Below are 24261 nucleotides of genomic sequence, written 5' to 3'. Positions count from 1 at the left end.
TTTAGTTTTTTTTTCTATAATTTATTGTTTGTAAAACCTACTTTTTCGAACTTGTCCTAGACGGTTTGTCTGATTGTCACCAAAATTGGCTCAGATCATCTTCAGACCATGCTGGCAAAAAGTTATGGAATTCAAGTTGATTGGACAAACCGTTCTCAAATAATGCACTAATTAATTCTACGAAAAGCGTGCAAAAATGGATGTGAGGCCATATCTCCGCAACGCTGTCGTATTGAGACCAAACTTGGTGTGTGTCATAATATGCATGACCTGAGGCTACCTGCAGTGTTTCGTCACAGTGCCACCTAGTGGTCAGGAGATATGAAAATTGGCTATTTTTGCTTATAACTTCTCAGTGCTTTGCAAAAAATTTCAAAGCTCATCCCAATAGATTCGGAGGAGCATGCCGAGTCGGACCATATCCAATTTTTCCATGTCAGCCATTTTGGGTGTCGGCCATTTTGAATTTAGCTTTAAAATGCTGTATCTTGGAATCGGATTAGCGTATCATTTCGACATTAATTACAAAAATGTTCGGCACTATGCCCTGAATGTACATAAATATTTTGGGGCCAGCGCCACCTTGAGGTCAAAAGTTATAACGAAATTTCGAAAAATGCTAATAACTTATGTGAAAAATGGCTTATTGTAATGAAATTGATCTCAAAATATTCCTTGGGTCAGGTTGAGAACATTGATACCAATTTTGCCAGTTTTGGCCGAACTTCCTGTCTGCCATTTTGATGAATGTAGAAAACCTACTTTTTCGAACTCCTCCTAGACCGTTTGTCGGATTTTCACCAAATTTGACTCGGATCATCTTCAGACCATGCTGACAAAAAGTTATGGATTTCGTGTCGATATTCAAAACCGTTTTCATTTAACACATCAACGAATTTGCTGAAAAGATGCCAAAGCGCATCTGAAGCTGTATCTCTGCAAAGCTTTGAGATATTTGCACCAAATTTTGTATGTGGCATTATCACCTCACACTGATTACACCACATCAATTTGGTAACAGCGCCACCTATTGGTCAAGAGTAATAAACCATTCATTAACTATCAATTATAAATTGTCCAAAAATGCTAATAACTGTAGACAGCATTAGCCTAGTGTAATGAAATTAGTCTCAAAATATTCCTTGGGTCATGCCGACAACATAGATATCAAATATGCCACAGTTGGTCAAACTTCCTGTCCGCCATTTTGATTTATGTTGAAAACCTACTTTTTCGAACTAGTCCTAGACCGTTAGTCCGATTTTCACCAAAATCGAGGTCAGATCATCTTCAGACTGTGCTGACAAAAAGTTTTGGATTTCATGTTGATAGATGAAACCGTTTTCGTACAGCGCCTCTACAAATTTTAGGCTTGATGCCAAAATGATTAAGAGGCTTTATCTCTGCAAAGCTTTGACATAAAGACGCCAAACTTTGAGTGTGCCTTTGTCATCTCACACTAAACACACCACATCGATTTGATAACAGCGCCACCTGTTGGTCAAACCTAATAAGCCATTAAATCGTATCAGTAGGCGTTCTACATCATTTTTCTGTCGTTTTGACTAAAATCATCCTAAAATGGCTTCTTTTTACTTATTGTTGCAGTTGGTCTGCTGTTCCTGCCATCCTTAGCTCCTCATTTTCCCCTTTGAATGCTTGGCCCCGTAATTGCTGCTTGCAGCTATATTTGTGATTGCTTCCATTGTCCTTATTTATAAGTCAGTTTGGAGTTTGAATGTGTATAAATCTACTAGATCGTCACAGTTGTCTGTGAACATTTTTAATTTTGTCATCAACATCTGACCTAAGTGTGTAGTAGAAAGCAGTGTATGCCACCATTAATTGTGGCCAGAAACCTCTGCATATGACTTCAGTGTATGTCAGATGTTGATTATCGATAGAGCCTGTGGGAAGAACAACTCCACTTTGAGTTGACCAAGGCCAGTGAGCATGGTTACATGTGTTCCATGACATGTATAATTACCTGTCTAAACTATAGGTGCATCTCAATAAATTAGAAAAGTTAAGTTCTTTCAGTAATTCAACTCAAATTGTGAAACTTGTGTATTAAATAAATTAAATACACGCAGACTGAAGTAGTTTAAGTCTTTGGTTCTTTTAATTGTGATGATTTGGCTCACATTTAACAAAAGCCAACCAATTCTCAACAAATTAGAATACTTCATAAGACCAATACAAAAAACAGTTTTAGTGAATTGTTGGCCTTCTGGAAAGAATGTTAATTTACTGTATATGTACGCAATACTTAGTAGGGGCTCCTTTTGCTTTAATTACTGCCTCAATTCGGCGTGGCATGGAGGTGATCAGTCTGCGGCACTGCTGAGGTGGTATGGAAGCCCAGGTTTCTTTGACAGTGGCCTTCAGCTCATCTGCATTTTTTGGTCTCTTGTTTCTCATTTTCCTCTTGACAATACCCCATAGATTCTCTATGGGGTCCAGGTCTGGTGAGTTTGCTGGCCAGTCAAGCACACCAACACCACGGTCATTTAACCAACTTTTGGTGCTTTTGGCAGTGTGTGCAGGTGCCAAATCCTGCTGGAAAAAGAATTCAGCATCTTTTAAAAGCTGGTCAGCAGAAGGAAGCATGAAGTGCTCTAAAATTTCTTGGTAACCAGTGCAGTGACTTTGGTTTTCAAAAAACACAGTGGACAAACACCAGAAGATGACATTGCACCCCAAATCATCACAGACTGTGGAAACTTACCAGTGGACTTCTAGCAACTTTGGCTTTGAGCTTCTCCACCCTTCCTCCAGACTCTAGGACCTTGGTTTCCAAATGAAAGACAAAACTTGCTCTCATCTGAAAAGAGGACTTTGGACCACTGGGCAACAGTCCATTTCCTCTTCTCCTTAGCCCAGGTAAGATGCCTCTGATGTTGTCTGTGGTTCAGGAGTGGCTTAACAAGAGTAATACGACAACTGTAGCCAAATTCCTTGACACGTCTGTGTGCGGTGGCTCTTGATGCCTTGACCCCAGCCTCAGTCCATTCCTTGTGAAGTTCACCCAAATGAAGCCTCACAAGGCTGCGGTTCTCTCGGTTGGTTGTGGATCTTTTTTCTTCCACACATTTTCCTTCCACTCAACTTTCTGTTAACATGCTTGGATGCAGCACTCTGTGAACAGCCAGCTTGTTTGGCAATGAATGTTTGTGGCTTACCCTCCTTGTGAAGGGTGTCAATGATTGTCTTCTGGACAATTGTCAGATCAGCAGTCTTCCCCATGATTGTGTAGCCTAGTGAACCAAACTGAGAGACCATTTTGAAGGCTCAGGAAACCTTTGCAGGTGTTTTGAGTTGATTAGCTGATTGGCATGTCACCATATTCTAATTTGTTGAGATAGTGAATTGGTGGGGTTTTGTTAAATGTGAGCCAAAATCATCACAATTAAAAGAACCAAAGACTTAAACTACTTCAGTCTGTGTGCGTTGAATTTATTAATACACAAGTTTCACAATTTGAGTTGAATTACTGAAATAAATTAACTTTTCCAGGACATTCTAATTTATTGAGATGCACCTGTATGTCTAAATCTCAATTTCTTGAAATCCACTTAACATACAATTTGTGGGAAAGTCATTTGAGGGAAACCAAACTCCTAAAGACTTTGGACAATCTGGTACACCTCTCATCATTTTGAATCAGAGTAGTCCACCCTATGGCAAAAATGGTGCCCTGAAGGTTGAGCATTTGTTCAGGCAAATGGGTGTGGTAACAATCACAGTAAAGAAATATAATGTCATTCCACACTCTCAACTCCATACTCCATAAAGCTGACCACTGATACCTGTTACCAGCAGAAACTACCAACCACAAACTGCTTCTACAACATTTTGGCTTTACAGCATCATATAGCTTTAAGTTCACTCCATCCTCCTTTGCTGGTTCCAGACAATGCTGTTTAGACAGTGCAAATTAAGATTATTTCTATGATTCTTTATGCTTATACTTATGCGGTGGACTGTCTGGAACTGGCAAAAACACAAAAACTGTGTAGCGGAAACCAGAGCTTGAGCGGGATTGCCTTGCACATCATACTAAGTTGCTACCTACAATTCTTCAGTAAGATAGCATTTCAGCAAGTCACCTACTGCTGGCTAAACAGCAGTTCTACCTTGTTTCAACTTTCTGGACTGAACTTTTCTTTTCCACTTACTGCTGGTATGATGTATCTGGACAATATCACATTATGTCTGTTCATTTATGTCAGAAAAAAAGGTCCCCTTGTTCCTCTGAAACAATCTCTATTGTATAAAGTGATTTGAAATTTATGATATAACATGTTATTAGCTTGCATATATATTTGTTGATTAGTTAAGTAGCATGTTAATACACTGCTTAAAGCTGTTTAGAATCTGTAAATTTACTAGTTAATAAGAAAATACGTTAAATGTAATCCTTGAACAATATGTTCAGTGTTCAATAATTATGTTGGCTTGGAGAGCCAACATACTGTTATGCTATTTAAACTTATTATTATTAATCTTCTGAGCCGAAATTCTATACGCTACTCCTTCTAGGCCTTTAATGCCACAAGCCCCAAACTTGGCAGAGACCTGGGCCCTCACCACGAGATTGTTGCTATATCTATTTGGACTGATCAGACTTACAGTTTATTTATTATTAATTTTTGAATATGAAAAATTTCCCCTAGACTTACATGGGCTGAGAAAAAATGCCCCCGCTAAAGGAGCAATTCACTCCACTGAATGGAAAAATGTCCCATAGACTTACATGGGCTGAGAAAAAATGCCCCCGCTAAATGAGCAATTCACTCCACTGAATGGAAAAATGTCCCATAGACTAGAGTTGTGACGAACCGATTCTTTTGAACGGCTCATAAACATGAACGATGGGAGCCGAGTCGCGGCTGGGGGGGGGGGGGGGGGGCGTTCTTTCTTTCGTTTTATTTTTCCCAAAAGTGTTTCACACAGATGCACACAAATTATTCCCGGATAGTCTACTACTTAACTTAAGAATTCGAAGTGCGGATCAATGCACACACTCTAACGGCTAATATTGCCCACGACACATTGCGCGATGAACGAGGATCTGATTAGAACTACAAACACGCATAAAAATTGTTAAAAAACTACAAACATGGCGGATAAGCGCAACCAACTGACAGGTAGAGAAAGGGGTTTTAGTGATAAATAATCAATGTGTAACCTAATAAAAATATTTCTTTAATGTTATCCATGGTATATTTCATGTGCAGCAACATTATGAACTTTTATAATGATAGGTTTGGTCATTAACTTTTAAATGCATCATTATGCAAACACGAGCAAAGTTCTCGGCATAAAAGACTCGTATACGAATGTGCCTCTTCATTTCTCTCTAATACGGTAGGAAATCAAATTAAACGAAATGTAGATGGCAGGGCAGTTTAAACAGTGACAGGATTTAGGTAACTAAGCAACAGATGAAGTAGTGTGTCCCAAAGCTTGCCTACTATTCTGCTACATACTCAAAAGTATGTACTTTTTCTTCACAAAAAGAGTACATACTTTAAGTATAAGTATGCGAATTGGGACGCAGCAACACACTTTGTACAAATAGTGATGTCACTGTCTAAGCAGAGGGATGTTGTTCAGCCCTATATGGATTATAGTCCACACATGACAAATGAGGTAATAATCAATATTTTAGAATAATTCAAACTCAGATATTGGTGTGTGATATCTGAGTTTTAATTATTTGACTACAAATCTCACCTCATCATTCCTCCTAGTGATTATTTCCAGGATAAACTGAGATGCCCCCAAGCTGGCTTCTTAAAACTGATTAAATGTTTAAAAAGAGCCAAAAGATCCGTTCTTTTGAACGGCTCTTTGAAAGGAACGGATCGCCAAGATCCGGATCCCCTCAAAGCAAGAGGACCTGGCTGCAGACATACACCGAGTGGAGCTCCACCGGAAATACATCACCTCCACCCTCAAACCGGAAAGACGTCATCTCCACTAAAATCAAAATGGCGTCGCGCACTTTAATTCAGGTAATTTTATTTTTTATTGTAGCCTATTAATTTAGTAGTGATGGGAAAATGAAGCTTTTCGAAGCACTGAGGCTTTCCCCTTAAGTGTATCGTAAAAAGGTACATTACTCGAAGCTTTTCAACACGTTGCACACTAATGACATCTTGCGGTCAAAGGTGGAAAAAGTTGCTTTCGCGTCCCAGATGTCCAAGCGATTTTTACACAGTTTCATAAAATAATTCAATTTGTGCTACGAAAACCATAAGAAATAAACAAATAGAATTTTAATTTTACTTACACAAGGTATAAATGAATTAATCTGTAAATAAACTTATAAAAGTATAAGCATGGTTCATGTATGCATATGATCAAAATAAATTAAGAATATTGACTAATAATTTTATTAATTATAAGTGCTTGTGAAGCGGGGATAACTACAAAATGACCATGCGCAAAACTACTATTTATTCATATTATGGTAAATGACACTTAAAACCTGCCCAAGAGGTTTGCCTTCTTTGAATCAGAATACGAAGCAGTCACTATAATTTAGCATCGCTACATTAGCGAGTTACAACGAGGTTATCATATCATAACAAAACTACTTGTGAAATTTCAATGTTAGTTTTGTGAAAGTTTACATAGGCGCAATGCTGCCTTGCAGACAACTTGAAATTAGGATTTTTCCTGCTTCCCAATTAGAAATAATGCATGATTTAAAGATGGATTTCTTGGCTTCGACACCACTTGTAAGTCGGCAATATACCTATGTTTTGGTATATAATAATATTCACGCTTTGTTAGGGAATAAAATATTTGCAATTGTATGTGTCTATTTAATAATTCTAGAAATTAAATTAAATTTTTTCTAAGTAACCCTTAAATTAAGTGATCCTAAGTACTTCTGGTATCAAAAGTGTTGGCATGAATGTTTGTGTGTTTTTCAAAGGTTTTGAGGTATGTGTATTTTATGTTTGTATTATCTTATGTATTATCTATATTTTGTTACTTTTGTTGATATGGACCTAAGAGTCTGAAATAAAGGAATTAAATTAAACATTGTGGAAAACATTATTTTACTGTGATATGTACATGTTGTTATTTTGTTTAAAATACAAATTGTGATTAAGATGTTTAATAAATTAACTTCTCATTTAATGTCCAGTGATATTATAGATCTACTGTTTACTTTCTAAAATATATAATTATATACATATATAATTTGCCACGGTAAACGTTTTAACGATAAAATGTACAGAAAATGTAAATATTACGTGCATGTATATGTAACTATAAATAATACAAAACGAAAGATTAAACAATAAGTTTTAAATATGCAATGTCTTAAAATTTTGCCCGGACCAATATGGCGTAATTTGCGTCGGAAGTGGAGGTGACGTATTTCCGCTCTTGAGTGGAGCTCCACTCGCATCCACGGTCTGCAGCCAGATCCTTCTGGTAAAGTCTAGAAGGGATACAGCTATGGCTACTGGGCATGCGCACATCAGTCTAACGTTATTTTTGTCACACTGTACAACAATAATACTTTTTTTGTATTATAGTAAGGGCTAAGTTTAGGGTTGGGGTAGGTGTAGACGTTAATAAAACACAATCTAATAGGTAGAACAATTAATTTCATTGTTAGTTTCCGGTCTGAGCTGTATACCCTCTAGCCACAACCAATCCTTCTCCCTCAAAGAGCCATAAATCCCATCACTACCATAGACTTACATGGGCTGAGAAAAAAATGCGCCCTCCAAAGGAGCGATTCCACTCCACTCAACAGGAGAGCGGTGACCTACTTTCACTTTGAAATCGGTGAAAAATGCAAATAAATACCGTCTTTAAAATTAAAATATTCCAGCGATTTAATTCTAAATACCCATTAGAACGCATCAAGAGATAAATTCAGCTGTTTGTGAGCTGTTTTATTTCCAACCTAATGCGCTGTCTTCAGCGAGTGTGTTATAGACATGAGTTTCACAGCTCGGACATCTCCGTCTGCGAACTATACAAGACTGAACGTCTTTTAAAAGCATTTAAATAAAAACAGTCCAGCGATTGTACACAATAAATATAGAAGAACATTTTAAAGAGCTACATTGAGTGCAAATTAGCTGTTTCATAGGTTTCACTGCACGGCTCAGTCTGTGTCAACAAAGACATCATTTGCACGTCTTTTAAATGTATTTAAATACAAACACTCCAGCGATTCAACACAATAATAGTAGAGTAATATATTAAAAAGGTAAAATGCTTGCTTATTTCTGCTTTTGTGGTTAACTGTACAGCAACGCGTCGTGGCTTTGACGCACACGCTCCAACACACTACATTAATCCTAGCTTCTGCGAATAAGAAACACTTCTCTCGGACAAACACAGACAAGATCATTTCAAAATACATCATAGCTTAACGAATATAATCGAAAACAGTCGTTTATGTCTCAAGTGAACATGAACTGTTGAGAAATAAATCGGATGTGGATCATTATATTGGATTTCAACATTAAAGAGGCTGCATTCTGCTTTCTGTCTTCAATGTTACTCCATAAATAAATAATAATAAAAAATCATTTAATTGTCTTGGCTTCTGTTATATATTTATGTATGCATTTATTTATTGCTCTAACAAGAATCAATATATAATGGAAACGATGCAATGTTAATATGATTCACAGATGAAGGCAATAATGGTAATGTTGTCCACAAGAGGGGGCACAGGATTACTAATCCTTCAAGATCTCAATTCAAAGACTATTTTGTTTCGTTTAGATCACAGCACTTTGAAATAGCAAACAGGGAAAACAATTACAAGCCTATGAAAACAATACAAATAATTATTTCACATCCAGTTAGCCAACTCTGTTGAACCTGTTGTCATAGCGTAGTCTGCTTTTTTATTAGAATCTAAAATAGCAAGGGCGCATTTACGCAGCGAGGCAGCTCGAGAACGCCGGACACACAAGTGCTGTGGCTCTTTTGCTCGAAGGCTGCCCGGGTTGGCTCTCCAAGCCAACATTTAAAGTTTGTTTTCGCACTTTAGCTTCTAGTTGAATATATTGCTTAAAAATCTGATCATGAAAATGTGTTGTTTATATGCCTTTCGGAAGTGATAATTAACAAACAAATCTAAAATAATTCCAAATAATATTATTTGCCAAGATGAGACAGGAAGGCAATATCTCACAATTTCATCTATCTAGTATATATTTTTTTTCCCTTGTTAGGGGCCAAGGACCGAAGGTGCGATGGCACCTATTGTATCCATTAGCGTTCTTCTTCTTCTTCTTCTTCTTCTTCTTCTTCTGCTCATGAGCCTATGTCAGCCCATAGAACCGCTTGTGGGAAAGTTGTAACATTTGGCACACTGATAGAGGACAGTCTTAACATTAACCATAGCAAGTTTGGAGTCTTTAACTCTCTAGCACCAACACTTGTCCAAAATTTCACTTTCTTTATGCTAATAACTTCTGAACCATAAGGCACAGAATCAAAATTATTTTTTTCTCTGAATCCTTGGCTCATGCCGGGCCGAATGAAGTTCAAAATGAAAAAAATCTTGGTGTGTGTTATAACAAGCATGACCTGAGGCTACCTGCAGTGTTTCAGTGCAGTGCCACCTAGTGGTCAGGAGATACGAAAAATGGCAATTTTTTTTGTTATAACCTCTCAATGGTTTGGCCAAAAATCACAACTGGTGCATCATGCCTAGTCCAGCCATACCCAGTTTTTCCATGTCAGCCATTTTAGGTGTCGCCATTTTGAATTTTGTCAAAAAATGCTATATTTTATGAACACATAGCCATATCGCAACTCGGTATGTGTCTTCGGCACCATGCCCTGACACAGTACTCAAAACGTTTGGTCAAAAGTTATAAAGAAATTTCTAAAAATGCTAATAACTTCTGATGAAAATGGCTTATTGTAATGAAAGTGATCTCAAAATATCCCTATCGACAACATAGATACCAATTATACCATAGGTGGCCGAACTTCCTGTCCACCATATTGATTTATTTTAAAAACCTACTTTTTCTAACTTGTCCTAGTCCGTTGGTTCGATGTTTACCAAAATCGAGTCAGGTCATCTTCAGACTATGCTGAGAAAATTTTATGGATTTCTTGTTGATAGATGAAACTGATTTCGTACAGCACCACTACAAATTTGAGGCTTGATGCCATAATGGCTTTATCTGTGCAAAACTTACAAATATTGACACCAAACTTTGTGTGTGCCTTTGTCACCTCACACTAAACACACCACATCAATTTGATAACTGTGCCACCTGTTGGTCAAAAGTGATAAGTTAATAAATTATATTACATTATTTTTCTCTCATTTTGACTGAAATCATTGTTGCAGTTGGTCTGGTGCTCTACGCAATGCTTGGTTCCTCATTTTCCCTTTGGTGTGCTTGGCCCCCTAATTGCTGCTTTCAGCTACATTTTTAAATGTTTTCTGAGTTCTATATTATTTTTAACCTGATTGTGTTAACATGTCAAGCATTGTTAATTGTGTTTATCTATCTCTGTATCAGATTGATCTGCTGAAACAGGAAGTAGTAAAGAAAGAGTCTGAGTCGATGGCACTGCAAACTAAGCTTGACACAGTGAACAATCAAAACTCAGACTGCAAACAGCACATAGACGTCCTGAAGGAATCTCTCATAGCCAAAGAACACAGAGCTAACATCCTTCAGACAGAGGCAAGTAAAACATAAATATACACTCATCTGTCACACGTTTCACACCCATAAATAACAGCATTTGACTGTGGTGTCCTTGTTATTTTGATATCAAGATCTTCAGCTTGCCCTTTAGCTGGATATCAACACTACAGCTCACATGGACCACTCAAATGGAACATTTGTATTTTCTGCTTTTACATCAAATAAATTAGACTTTTTTTTTTTTTTTTTAATTCTGATAAGACTGATACCTGGTAATATTCTTTGCCTCAGTGTTTTTGTTAATAAGGAGAAAACAATCTTAAGATCATAATATCAATATTTACTGTTGAGATAAAGAAAGATCATTGAGTCTGAAAATGAGGTTGAGGGCAAAGTACCATCATATGAAATATGAGATTTTTTATGTGTTTTGCTATTCACATTACAGTGTAGCAGCTTTGTGTGTAGACACTGTTTATAACTCAATGGTGTACATTTCAGGTGAAGAGTAACCTAACCCTTAGTTCTCACATTCTCACTGCATTTTTAATAGCCTGAAATGCTGTAACCAGCGTGCCCTGGATATATATTGGAATATAAGTACCTTATATTTACCTTAAAAAACATGTGTGCAGGAATTTCTCGGATCCTTCTGAATCATAATGATCTGAAATCACTAAAATCTGCCAATTTATACCAATGTGATTAGACAAGACGGTGTGTTCTTTCCATAGCAATGAAACTGTTTCTGTCAGCTTTTTGTCATAAAATAATTCTAAGTGACTAGCAACCAGACACACACTATAGCCAAAAGTAGCTAAACCTAAACACCTGCCACCTGATAAGATGCCTCTGTTCTTCCAGGCCCTCAAAGAGAAGCATATGTGCGAGGAGTTCTGTTCTGACAGCTATGTCAGAAAAATAATGTAACCTTTGAGTGGTCCCAAGTCTGGCCAAAAAAGAAAAAAAAATGAATTCAAAACAGTGGGAAGAACAACTCCACTTTGAGTTGACAAAGGCCAGTGAGCATTGTTACATGTGCTTCATGTGCAGTACCAGCCCGTCTAAACCTGAATGTCTTGAAATCACTAAACAAGACTAAACAGATCCTGTCAGTCTTTGGACAATCTGGTACACCTCTCATCATTTGGTATCAGAGTAGTCAACCCTATGGCAAAAATGGATGTCAAGACGTCATTCAGGTTCAAGATAAATCCTTTAATCTTACTACTGGAACTATGTAAACTATGCAAAAGCGGCAGTCCTTACGATGTGTCTGAATTCGCTCACTCGTTTTCATTCAGTCCTTTAAGTGAACTGTATGAGTGGACTAATGTAGGGAATAGTGAATAGGGTATAGGGGGCGATTTCGGATACAGCCAATATGTACCAGAAGTCTTCTGTAGGAAGATCAACATCAAATGAGACAAATTAATATTAAAAACCATGCCCTGAATGATAGACAAGCTGTGTCAGAAAAATAACGTAAGCTTTGAGTGGTCCCAAGTGTGGTAAACAAATAACTAAATCATTTCGAAACATAATATTTCACACTGAAGATTACCATTGTTAGGTTTGGATTTCCTCTAAAGGACTGTTTGTTGTTAGGTGGATGCTCTACGTCTACGTCTAGAGGAGAGAGAGTCATTTCTAAACAAGAAGGTCAAACAGACCCAGGATCTTATAGAAGAGAAAGGAACACTAAATAGTGAGATATGTGACCTGAAGGACATGTTGGAGGTCAAGGAGAAAAAGATCAAGATCCTGCAAAAAAAGGTAAGGTAAAATTATTGAAGTACCTCACTTACTGTATATAATTATGATGATGAGGACAATAATTTTTTTTACTCAAAAGCAGTTTTACAAACTGGTGCTTTATTCAACTACTACTGTACTAAGATCAAAGTCTTCAGAAAGCCACATATTACACAGCTGCTGAAAACTGATTGACAATATGGCTATACTTCTAGTGCAGGGTTGCTCACCTCAATTAGCTTGTTCAAATGTGTTTAATTGGCCCTTAACAGGGAGTTTTATTGACAGGCAATCTGACCAATCACAACGCAGAATTAGAACACAGAAAACGCAGAAATGGCAATAGTAACTAAGGGGGGCAGGTCTTTGTGAATGGTCAGTTAGAGTTTAACTCTGCAGGGCAGTGGCCCTCCAGGACCAGATTGGGGTGGGTGACAGTTATTACACAAAGTAAGGCTTGTTTTTGTATCAACCTCTTATGTTGGTCCACAACAGATACTGCATTAGCTGTGTTGCATTTATTCATTATTAATCATTGTGGTATGTCTGTGTCTCACTAATGTGGAAAGATAAAATTCTTTTCCACATGATTTTGGACAAAATTTGGTTTGTTATAAACAGCAGACAAATCACATCAGTGTATCATATTGTATGTTATACCTATACAGCATCCACTACAGCATGCTAGTATGATTTATCTATGACATCCTTCTCTTTTCCAGCACAACCTGATTGACAAGTTTCTAAGTGTAAAGCACTTTGGTCAGTCTTGTGGCTGTTGGAAATGTGCTATATAAATAAAGTAAACTTGAAACTTGAAACTTGACAATATGACTAAACTTCTATTGCAGGGTTCCTTACCTCGATTAACTTGTTCAAATGTGTTTAACTGGCCCTTCGCAGGGAGTTTGATTGACAGGCGATCTGACCAATTGTAACGCAGAATCTGCCATTTTGAAAAATTGAGTGTATTGATATCTTTCCGAAACAAGATACCTTCTGATGTTCATTCATGTTTAATTTGTGCTATAACTGGTAAAGAGAAAGAGATGAAATGAAGTTCGCGTGCCACTTGAAATGAGGCGCTACACCAATCCGAAACGAATTAAAGAGCCACAAAACTCTATTTCACGAGTTTGCACTTACATATAATGAGCTGGAGTATTGTAATGCGTTTTTGGCATGCTGTTTGGGGAATGACCCAAATCTAGAATACCCCCCGTATATAAGAACTCGGAGTGAGGAGCTGATGCGGTGGAGGGATGCTGATAAACCGTCAAATGAGTAAATTAGCTGTATTTATACCTGTGGCATAGATTAACCTAAGTACGTTCCTCTTGTGTTAATTAGGCTAAGTATCTGATGCGCTCCTCCTGAATTTTGTTAATAAAACATCATTTATTGTTTGAATTTCTTAAAAATTTGACAGCTTAGACATTGTTTTATACCAAAAGTAACCTGCTCTGTCTTGTCTGTTGGCACGTTGTCAGTGTCCTCTTTGCTCTGCAGTGTAATTTTCACAGTGTGAGAACATGATGTGTGGCGTGAGAGCACCAAGGCTCGTCGGAGATAGCAACAGTAACTAAGGGGAGGGACGGGTCTTTGTGAACGGTCAATTAGAGTTGGAGCTAAACTCTGCAGGGCAGTGGCCCTCCAAGACCAGATTTGAGGAACCAGATTGGAGTGGGTGATAGGTGACAGTTATTTCACAAAGTAAAGCATGGTTTTGGATCAACCTCTTGTGTTGGTCCTCAACAGATAGTGCATTAGCTGTGTTGCAATTATTTATTATTAATCATTGTGGTATGTCTGTGTCTCACTGATGTAAAAAGGTAAAAAAAAAATTCCACATGATTTTAGACAAAATTTGGTTTGTTATAAACAGCAGACAAATCTCATCAGTGTATCATATTGTATGTTATAGCCAGGGATTGAAATGAACTTTTTTACTCACCAAAAAGAAATAAAACCAACAGCTTGAGACTGTCTACACCAGACGTGACAAAGGGACTGTAGCAAATCATTTGGTGTCTGTACTAGGGGTATGTGATATTGACAAAAACTAATATGTCAATATTTTCTGGGATTTTATCGATAACAGTATTGATAAACATAATAGGACAATATTATGCAGAATGTGTTATTGTGCCTGGACAACTGAATCCTGAATTCTTTTATATTCTTCATATTCTGTGTAGCCAGTTTACTGCAGTGATTAAATTAAATTTTTACCTTCATAAAGCCATTTTTTTAAAAAGTGTGCATCATCTTTTGAGTGAAATTCTTACATGTCAATCAATTATAATTATAATACATTTAGGCTGTTACCAAACAAATGAAATCAGTATCAACAAAATTCACCTTAGCAGAAGTTGCATCTAAGGTGCCATTTAGATGTATTTACACACTGTTTAATGAAGCCCAGAGGGACATGGAATGCTTTAACCTGCAGTTACAAATGCAGAAATAATGTTTTGATATTATATAATACGTTGAATACTGATATTTGAAATTATTAAAAAAAATGAAAAAATACTTTAAATGTGAAATTAAAATCATACGCACATGCACTAAATTCGTCTAACCGGACTTCATCACATAGTTTTGAATGTGTGCATTACTGTAGGAGAGTTTTGTTTTTGTTTTTTTGCAATATACTCCATAATGTCATGATGTCTCACGAGTTCAGTAACTTCCCTAATAAATTAATAAGTGAGCATACATGAAATGTAACCAGCCAAATTGGCTAGTGTTTTGACAGTGTTACCATTTGGCGGGTTGGCGGGTGTTGATTTCAAACCCTGGTTATACCTATACAGCATCCTCTTTTCCAGCACAACCTGATTTATGTATGTCCATTTGTGCAGCCATGGCATTATGTTTCATAGACCAGTCAGACCCAACTTAACAGTTGTTTGACTGACATAGAAAGAGTGAACACTCTTTAAAGCGATGTGCATGGTTATTTCTTAAAATGGACTGTTGCTGACATTATTGACAAAAAAACTAGTAGATAGAGATGACTAAAGATAAAAAAAGAAAACATAACGCATAAAGAGACAAAGTACAACAAAACTAGGAGAGCCAAGCTTCCACAAAATGGAGAAAACAAATTAGACAGAAGGGTCAAACAAACAAACACACACACACACACACACACACACACACACACACACACACACACACACACACACACACACACACACACACACACACACACACACACACACATGTTGGGTTTACATGTTTTATGGGGACATTCCATAGGCGTAATGGTTTTTATACTGTACAAACCGTATTTTCTATGGCCTTACACCTACCCTACACCTAAACCTAGCCCTTACAGGAGATTGTGCACACATTTACTTCCTCAAAAAACTCATTGCGCATGATTTATAAACCTGTTTCCTCATGGGGACCTAAGAAATGTCCCCACAAGGTCAAAATCTACTGGTATTCCTATCCTTGTGGGGACATTTGGTCCCCACAACGTGATGAATACCAGGTACACACACACACACACACACACACACACACACACACACACACACACACACACACACACACACACACGCGCGCAATAAGATACAGTCTTCACTGAAGAGCTGGTCACTAGATAAACATAGGCTAAAGACGGAACACAAAAGCAGGGAACAAACAGGAGAATGTAATCAAGGCTAATGAACAGGGCATTGAGCAGGGTTTGGGGCATTGGTGCCATCTGCAGGACAGCAGAGCACAGAGCTACCTACAGGCCTGGAGAGAGCATGGCATTGAGGGCTCAAAGCTCTGGTCAAGAGGGGAACAGCAACCCAGACACGTGATCGTTATATATTCAGGTGTCATGAAAGATTACATCTATACCGTCCTGTGGTCATTAATGTAACACTGCCAATGCTCTAAATTCAGCAAACACAAGCATATGGAAGAACATCCAATATTTTGCATGCCAGGGATTGGCCATTCGAGGGAACATAGATGAGAATTCCAATTTAATCCAGTTAATAAATTTATGAGCGCAAATTGTTCCAGTGCTGAAGTTGTTGTTGGTTTGCAAGGAATTGCTGAGTAGTGAGTTGTTCTGTAATTGTGATGTATGTTTTCTGGTGTAACATCTTAATTTTCCACCAGGGATCAATAAATTCTATCTCCTATCTTACTATTCTCTTAAATAAGTTGGCCGCCTACTGCTTGCTCTTGACAAAAAAAGTAGTTTCTTTCATACAACTTGCTAAATAAGTGATAGACAGAAGTCCAAAGGTCTCTGATCAAAAGGTCTCTTCATTCATGAGCCTTCAGTTTGCTCTGTCTTGGACAGATTTGAAGTAACATCAACCTCCATGTGATTTAGTAGTCATAATGATTTAATGACAATCCACTATAAATCAAACATAACATTTTATTTGTCAGGCAAGAATGTACAATGGCAATTACATAATTAAACAATGAGGGCTACAGAGATTTCACACACACTGTGTGGGTTTTGTGGTTGCAGAATCCCGATGACCAATTTAACTTTAACTCAGACCACAACAAATAAATCTTCAGCTCTAAGTTTTAAAACACAAAAGGCCTTTGGGTTGGTTAAAATCCTGGCCAGGGGTAGCAAAACATTCTCACCAGAAACCTTGTGAGTGGCACACAGAAGATACAGATTTGTGAGAATCATCCTCAAATTTAATCCTGAACTTGGTCAAAACAATTATATGTATTTAAAATAGGTTTCAAGCCTCTCATTCAGGTCTCCAGAAATGTCCTCAATGAAAATGAATGATATCCAGTTGTTTTGTTGCTGTAAATTGCTCTCACTGCCTTTCATTTGTAGAGTGATCTCAATAACGCACATTTCTGAATGTGATTTCAAGAGGATGTGGTACAAATTGGGGCAGCTTAGACCGGTAATAATCTTGACTCCTTCGGCTGTTTCAGTGGTAAATCTGCATACATAATTGGAGCCAAACAATCTCAATTTAGAACAAAAAATGCTCTCAGTTTAGAGCCCCGAAGAGAAAGGCTTGTGTTTAAACACACACAAATGCAACTATGCACTCCCAGCCCCACAGACGGTCTGAATTACTACCAAATTCACATGGAATTTTGGACCAGATCTTATCCATAGACAGTTGGGAGTTGACATATATAAGACAGAACTTAAAGAAGGTTTGATCTGAATACAGAGCTGCAAGATTATCTGGGCATGGTAAAGAAAATGCTTTCTAAGCCGGTAACACCTCAGTTATTTGTCATCCCACACTTTTTGTTTTCCAATGCTCTTCCCTTATAGTGATCTAAAAAGACAACTCACAGAATAGTTTAGCATGGTAATGAACATGACAATGATCATATATTTTATCTTAAAAAGATCTGCTATGCTGCCGCTGTGAACATGAAAAATGCGTTGCTGCAAAAAAGGCACACATGAGATTACCCTGCAACTAAGAAGGAGACCATACAAGCCAATAAGTATGTATGCAATGTGAACAATAGAAAGTTTGTAAAAAAGCTGCTGCATTATTAGACATTGAAAAATGTATATAGCAGCTTTAATGCATAATTTAATGCACTGCTGAGTCTGCTGACTGTTTTTAACTTTGCAAGCAACAGTAATGATTAACGAAATAGGCGTAATTTGCACATCTGATTCATAGAATTGTTTAGTATCTGAGTCTTCACAAGCAAATTCCATTATCTTCCATGATCATTTTAAACATAAATTGCATTTTCTCGATTAATATTGTTTCTCATGCATGATCAAGCTCCTTGACTATAAATATCTTTAGGTGACACGCATATTTCTTTATCGGAACAGTGCATATACACGCACTAGGTTGTTATAGGCTTTATTTGTACATGAGCTATATTTGTTTCTCACTACTTTTTTAATGATTTGACTCATTACCTTCTGTTTGTATCTTAAGGTCAAATGCATATTTTTGCTCTTTACATGCTCCTGTATGACACTGCTTACTTAAGTTAAACTTGCATGCAAACCATCTGACACTTGGCATTGCTTATAAGACTCTATGCTAATAGTCTACATACTGGGATGTGGAAAGCAGGTTATGTGACATAGGTTTAACATTCATTTCCAAAACTTGAGGTTATATTTTCAGGCTAAGTAACCATAAAAGGTTTTGCACAATATTAAATAGTTAAATATTTTTAATTATAAAGCACTATTGTAATATAAAATGATGTTTATTTAATTTTACTCTCACACAGAATAGATCTGCATTCAGAAGGTTTATAATAAAAAATATATATATATTTATGATATCTCAACTTAAAACAAATGTGGAAGCAAAATAGCCAAACAAACAAATAAATAAACAGTAACACTTTAGTTATTGACCAAAACTCACTATCAACTAGTTTTGTCTGTTTATTAGTAGTTATAAAGCACATATTAATGACTTATTCTGCATGACCTTAATCTCTACCCCATACCTAAACTCAACAACTACCTTACTGACTACTAAAAAGCAGCCGAATAAGCGGAGTTTATTAAGGCAAAATTTGTTATGAATAGGTAATAATGAAACTGGACCTTGAAATAAAGTCCATACAAATAAATAAAATGAACATATACAGCCACAAGCACAGACAGTTTTTTCCCCCCAGCTGGTCCTGGCATGACACGTTCATAGCTGGCCATAGAGATCTGTGCCATTATCAATCAATTAAGCAATCAAGCAATACATATCAAAGCACAAACTAAGGTTGTTCTAGGTCAACAAAGTGCTTCCATCTTTTTCTCCTGGAACTATATATTACTCACTTTTCATCTGGAAACACGGAGAGGATGAGAAGGCTTTTGTTGTGAGTTGGCATTTTTGAGCCTTTTAAGAAATGCAGGAGGTGCTTGGGCCAGTGGCCACTAGAGGCTGCTAACCGTTTGGGAGAACTTTGGATTCTGTTACAACTTCACACCATCAAAGGGAGATAATCCTGCTCTTCTAAATGGCATTTGTAGCTTTTTGGTAATGTATTATGGGCTAATGACTGGAATGCAGGCCAGGGTAGAGGAAGGGAGCATGCATGTGGTTTGTCTTTTGCAGCAGTATGTTCAAAATGAGAAGGTTTTGAGGTTTATTGCAACAGTGTAATTATTCCATGTCTATCAGCAAACTAAATATTGTCACCTGTGTTACATTTCAGAAGGTTGCATGTTCTATTAAATAGTGGTTTAACATCATTGAGGAAAATTATCAACTGTAAGTTGCAGAAACAAACAAACTAAATCTGTGCTGAAGCTGTACTTAAAGAGATGTACATTATTTTTGAAAATGCATTATTATTTTGAGTTTTTTAATTTGGCACTGCATAGTACTGTACAGGTGGTGAATTCTTAACAGTAATTCTCTCTATGTCTCTCAGGTTGAGAACCTGCAGGAACAGTTAAAAGACAAAGACAAACAGTTGGACAATCTGGGGGACAGAATGACGTCTCTGCAAGCCGACTCCAGCAACACGGACACAGCTCTCATAACCCTGGAAGAGGCTCTCTCTGAGAAGGTACTACAAGCAAGAGCAATCAGTATGCTCATTGATTCACTATTAGTTGTAACATATCAGACACCACATGGCAGAGTGTCAGATCGTGCTCCCATAGGGCCACTTACCTGCAGGGACACACCTGTAAGTTTCTAGTGATCCTAAAGACCTTTATTAGCTGGGGACGATTGCACCAGTTGGACGTACACCCGGTTGTAAGACTAGGCTTGACATAAAATGCGCTTACACCTAGTCAAAGGTAGGCGAAAAGTGAAAAGTCATGACATAATTATTATTATTATTATTATTATTTTTTAGGATTCATATCTTCGGGCAGGATAAGCGATATCATTCGTGAAGCTCTGCGTAGGCTGCCGACAGTAATTGACCTAATACAAATATATTTCTGTACAGCATGTAATATGCAGTAAAATATTACATCTTATCTGGGATTATTAAAAGAAACTGTACCATTCAACATCTTGCTTGGAAGGACAGTATATATGCTTGGAAATATTTCACGTCTATAAGTCTATTCATTATTTGTAGCATGCCTGCCATCGCAATAAGTTTTATCTGTTTGAAAAAAGGTTTTTTGCTTACCCCATTGGCAGATTTTTTTGCTTGTTCTAAGCAAAAACTCACTTAATTTTGACTTGTTTTTTCTGAACACAAGAAAATGATTTTTACTCGTCTAGAAAATCCTTCTTGATTTAAGAATTTTTAGATATTTTGTTTGGAAACAAGACAAAAAATCTAAGATAGAAAAGCATTTTTTGCAGTGTAGGGCTTACACCCAGCTTTTTTACGTCTAGCTGGTGCAACCGGCCCCAGGTGTGTTTAATTAAGGATGAAGCTAAACTTGCTGGAAGGTGTCCCTCCAGGAGCAGAATTGTACACCCCTTCCACAAGACAATTAGTTAGCTAGCAGGGGTATTTCCAATTTTAAAAAAATTGCCCTCTCATTGGTGCTGTTGGATTGATCATTCATTCATTCATTCATGAATAAATAAATACAATTCTTGCTGATGTAGGCTAACATATGAACATTATTCTGAAGTATATTTATTCAAAAGTTAACTCCACAAAGCCCAGATCATCTAATGACCGTAGAACCATTTAGATTAAGGAGGTTTTTACACAGCGCATGTTTTCAACTTACGTGTTTTGGTATTTACATGACAACAGCATTTTTGGGACCTGAAAACAATATCGATATTGTCTCGATGCAAACTACAAAAACACTATTTTTTCATGTTTAGTCCATAGGCATAGTACAGCATCCATGTGAATCGGGATTGTTTTGACAATGCAAAATCTTTGAAAAAACACAAAGGAATTTTTTTTTGGTTTTTAGTACATCATTGTAGTTTAAATGTAACTTTAATTTAGACAATTCCAGATTTCAAACCACCATAATCTTAGGGTAGTGGAGCAGCATACACTCTTAAAATAAAGGTTCCAAAAGGGCGTTTTTGCAGTGATGCCATAGAAGAACCATTTTTTGTCTTCAGTCAGCAGTTCTTAAAAGAACCATTTTGAAGAATATTTAAAAATCTAAAGAACCTTTTTCGACTATAAAAACCTTTTCTGCATTTGAAAGATTCCATGCAAGGTTTTTCATGGAACCATCAATGCCAATAAAGAACCTTTATTTTAAAGAGTGTACTCAACTCCTGCCATCTTTGTTCTTAACCAAAAGTGAATTACAAAACAAAACAAAACCAAATTTATTTTATACAAATGGCTAACCAATACTTTCTCTTCTGCAACAGATAGAAGAGGCAGAATTGTGTAAGAATGAAAATAAGGAACTGAAAATCCAACTTGCCTCCCTACAACAGCGTCTCTCAGAGAAAGAGGTATTTGAGTAGAAATGTCTTAGGACACCTAAACTTTCTCACCTTAACACATCCAGACATTTGCAAACATGCTGTTCAGGTCATGGTTGTAATTGTGTTGGTGTTGGCCGTTTCCTGTGACATAGATACCGATGTACCACTTTTACTCTGTATTTCTGTCCAAAGACCTGCATTATTATCACTAAGCAACTGCAGACCAGTTTAACCTGGGATTATAAAACACATCGTGGAGTCACAATTACATATGACATGAACATTGTGTATTTGCATTTACACTGATTATATTCCATCTATGAGATGTACTCAAAATACAAAATAAAGACAGATATTCTCTTACACTTTTCTATATAATACTACAGTAACTTCGTCCAGTGCCTAAAGTTTAAATGTTTTAATGTTTTGTTGTAGAAAGATAGAGAGAGATGAGGCAGGAATCTAACCATAGCCAGTTTATTATACATATAAAGAAATTCAGCAGGTAACACAATCCAATGGAAAATGTAAATGAACAGCTCAGTCAAACGCACTAAATAATGTTGAGAAAACAGGCGACCAGGGCTATAAATACAAAGAGAAAACAAGCAAATAAACAGAAACCATAGAAACAAAAATAACTTTGGAAAATAAGAGGAAGGCGAATTAAACTTTATTTATTTTTTTATTTATTTACTGTCTGGAAATAATTATTTATTATGATAATTATTTATTAATTTTTAAAAGAACTTAATTAGAAAATGTAATTAGAACTGGAACATTACTGCAGCTATGCATAAATGAAAATGCATATAAACAGAATGCGTATATGTAATATGTAGTGCATTTATATACATTTCCTTCTGAGCCTGAGTTACATAAATGCTTTGGTGAACTGGGTTCTAAAAGAATTTATGTGAATTTAAATAGCACTGTCTGTGGGTGCAGTTCATACTTAGGGACTTCTCAGTATCACAGTCCCTTAGTGCGCTTAATATTACCTTCAGTAATTCTTAGCCTTGCTTCAGTAATACTCAATTGTAATAGTCTTTGTAAGACAGAGGTTTAAAGAGGGATAAAGAGTAAATGTGATGTGATCTAGGAAAACCCAACACATGGTGAAATCTTTCCTTTTTTAGGTTTTGATACCATATGAAAGCTGGGTTCAAGTCCTTTCCAAAACTCATTTTATTTTGTCCATTGAACGTAACAAAAGTTATGGCTATCGTAAGTTGACTGATAGCTATGATTTTTAAGAATGGAATTTTGATAAAAACGTGTTTAAAGTGAGACAGGATTTACTTTTACTTCAAGGGTTTAACAAGAGCTGTCTGTCAAATCAGGAGCGCTATACTGCATCATTACTAACGTCTGTTTATCATGGGCATAGTCTCTAACCTTTTGATTACCCCTTGTGTTTAGATAGCACGAATAGTGTACCTTGTGGTGTACATTTAGCGATCGCAGAGCAACTGTTTGCGCACATTTTCATATAACAGACTGTCATCTGACTCCTCCTCTTTAGTAACTTCATCATCCAATCCTATATCTCTAGATGTGAAATAGTCCATTATAAGATCATTTAGGGCACTGACATCACTATGATTGAGCAGATTGAGATGAGCAAGATTGTTTAAATGAGCAGCTACAGTACGTCAGACTACGTTGTTGTGCTCCGCCATCTCATAATATAAAAAAAATAATAATAAAATGCTTTCCGTGCAGTAGTTTACACAGGATTGGTGGGGAATGTGCATTTATACACCTTTATTAAATATGCTACCTTGTTTATTTTGAAAGCTACCTGCTTTTTTTGGTTCAGAGAAAGCACCTCTGCAGTGTTATTAACACGAGAGAAGACAGTCATTTCTGCTTGCTGAAATAAATTGCTATTTTTCTGCACTAAACAAGTGAATTTTGCCTATATATTTTTAGAGATGATAGACAAAATGTTATACAACAATAATTTAATTAAAACCTAATACTGACAAAAAATTTACATTCTGCCTATTTTTCTAATTTCCTGAAAACGTCCCAGCATGACATCCAACGGGTTTTCCCAGATCAAATCACAAATATACTTTATAGATGTTCTCATCTTCCTGTTGCACAATCTGTCCTTATTGTTCATTGTGAATGTTTTCTTTTATGTTCTCTTGAGCATACATGCATCGATCTAGGAAAATTATACCTTCTTGCTTTTTGATATGGTGCCACGTGTAGTGGCAGTTTCCCAAGAGAAGCAGTCATAAACAATCCTGATGGCTTTACAGTGTTAATAACAGTATCAGCATGCTTGAAACACTGATTAACAAAATCCAATGAAAATAAACTGCTATAGCCCACAGGCCTCTGCATGTTTACTGTACTGGGATTTATTGTTTTGCACAGTTATAAGTAAGATCATGTTAAAAAGTTACTAGGTAAAAACAGGTAAAATCACTAGGTAAAAAAGTCTTACAATATGATGGTTTTATCAGTTCAGGTAGTTCATTGATCAATGTGGA

At 36.7% G+C, this 24261-nt stretch overlaps 1 protein-coding gene across 1 annotated transcript in view; it reads left to right on the top strand.

Moving 5' to 3' along the window:
* Window positions 1–24261, top strand: part of LOC141287664 (ELKS/Rab6-interacting/CAST family member 1) — a 64117-nt gene that overhangs the window by 9436 nt on the left and 30420 nt on the right. The window contains exons 3-6 of the mRNA XM_073819812.1: window positions 10539–10706; window positions 12279–12446; window positions 19803–19940; window positions 21695–21781. Of these exons, the coding sequence (XP_073675913.1) occupies window positions 10539–10706; window positions 12279–12446; window positions 19803–19940; window positions 21695–21781 (561 nt within the window). The remainder of the gene's footprint in view (window positions 1–10538; window positions 10707–12278; window positions 12447–19802; window positions 19941–21694; window positions 21782–24261) is intronic.

Source organism: Garra rufa, chromosome 15, assembly GCF_049309525.1.
Source record: "Garra rufa chromosome 15, GarRuf1.0, whole genome shotgun sequence".
Taxonomy (NCBI): domain Eukaryota; kingdom Metazoa; phylum Chordata; class Actinopteri; order Cypriniformes; family Cyprinidae; genus Garra; species Garra rufa.
This window is presented reverse-complemented; position numbering and strand designations above follow the sequence as displayed.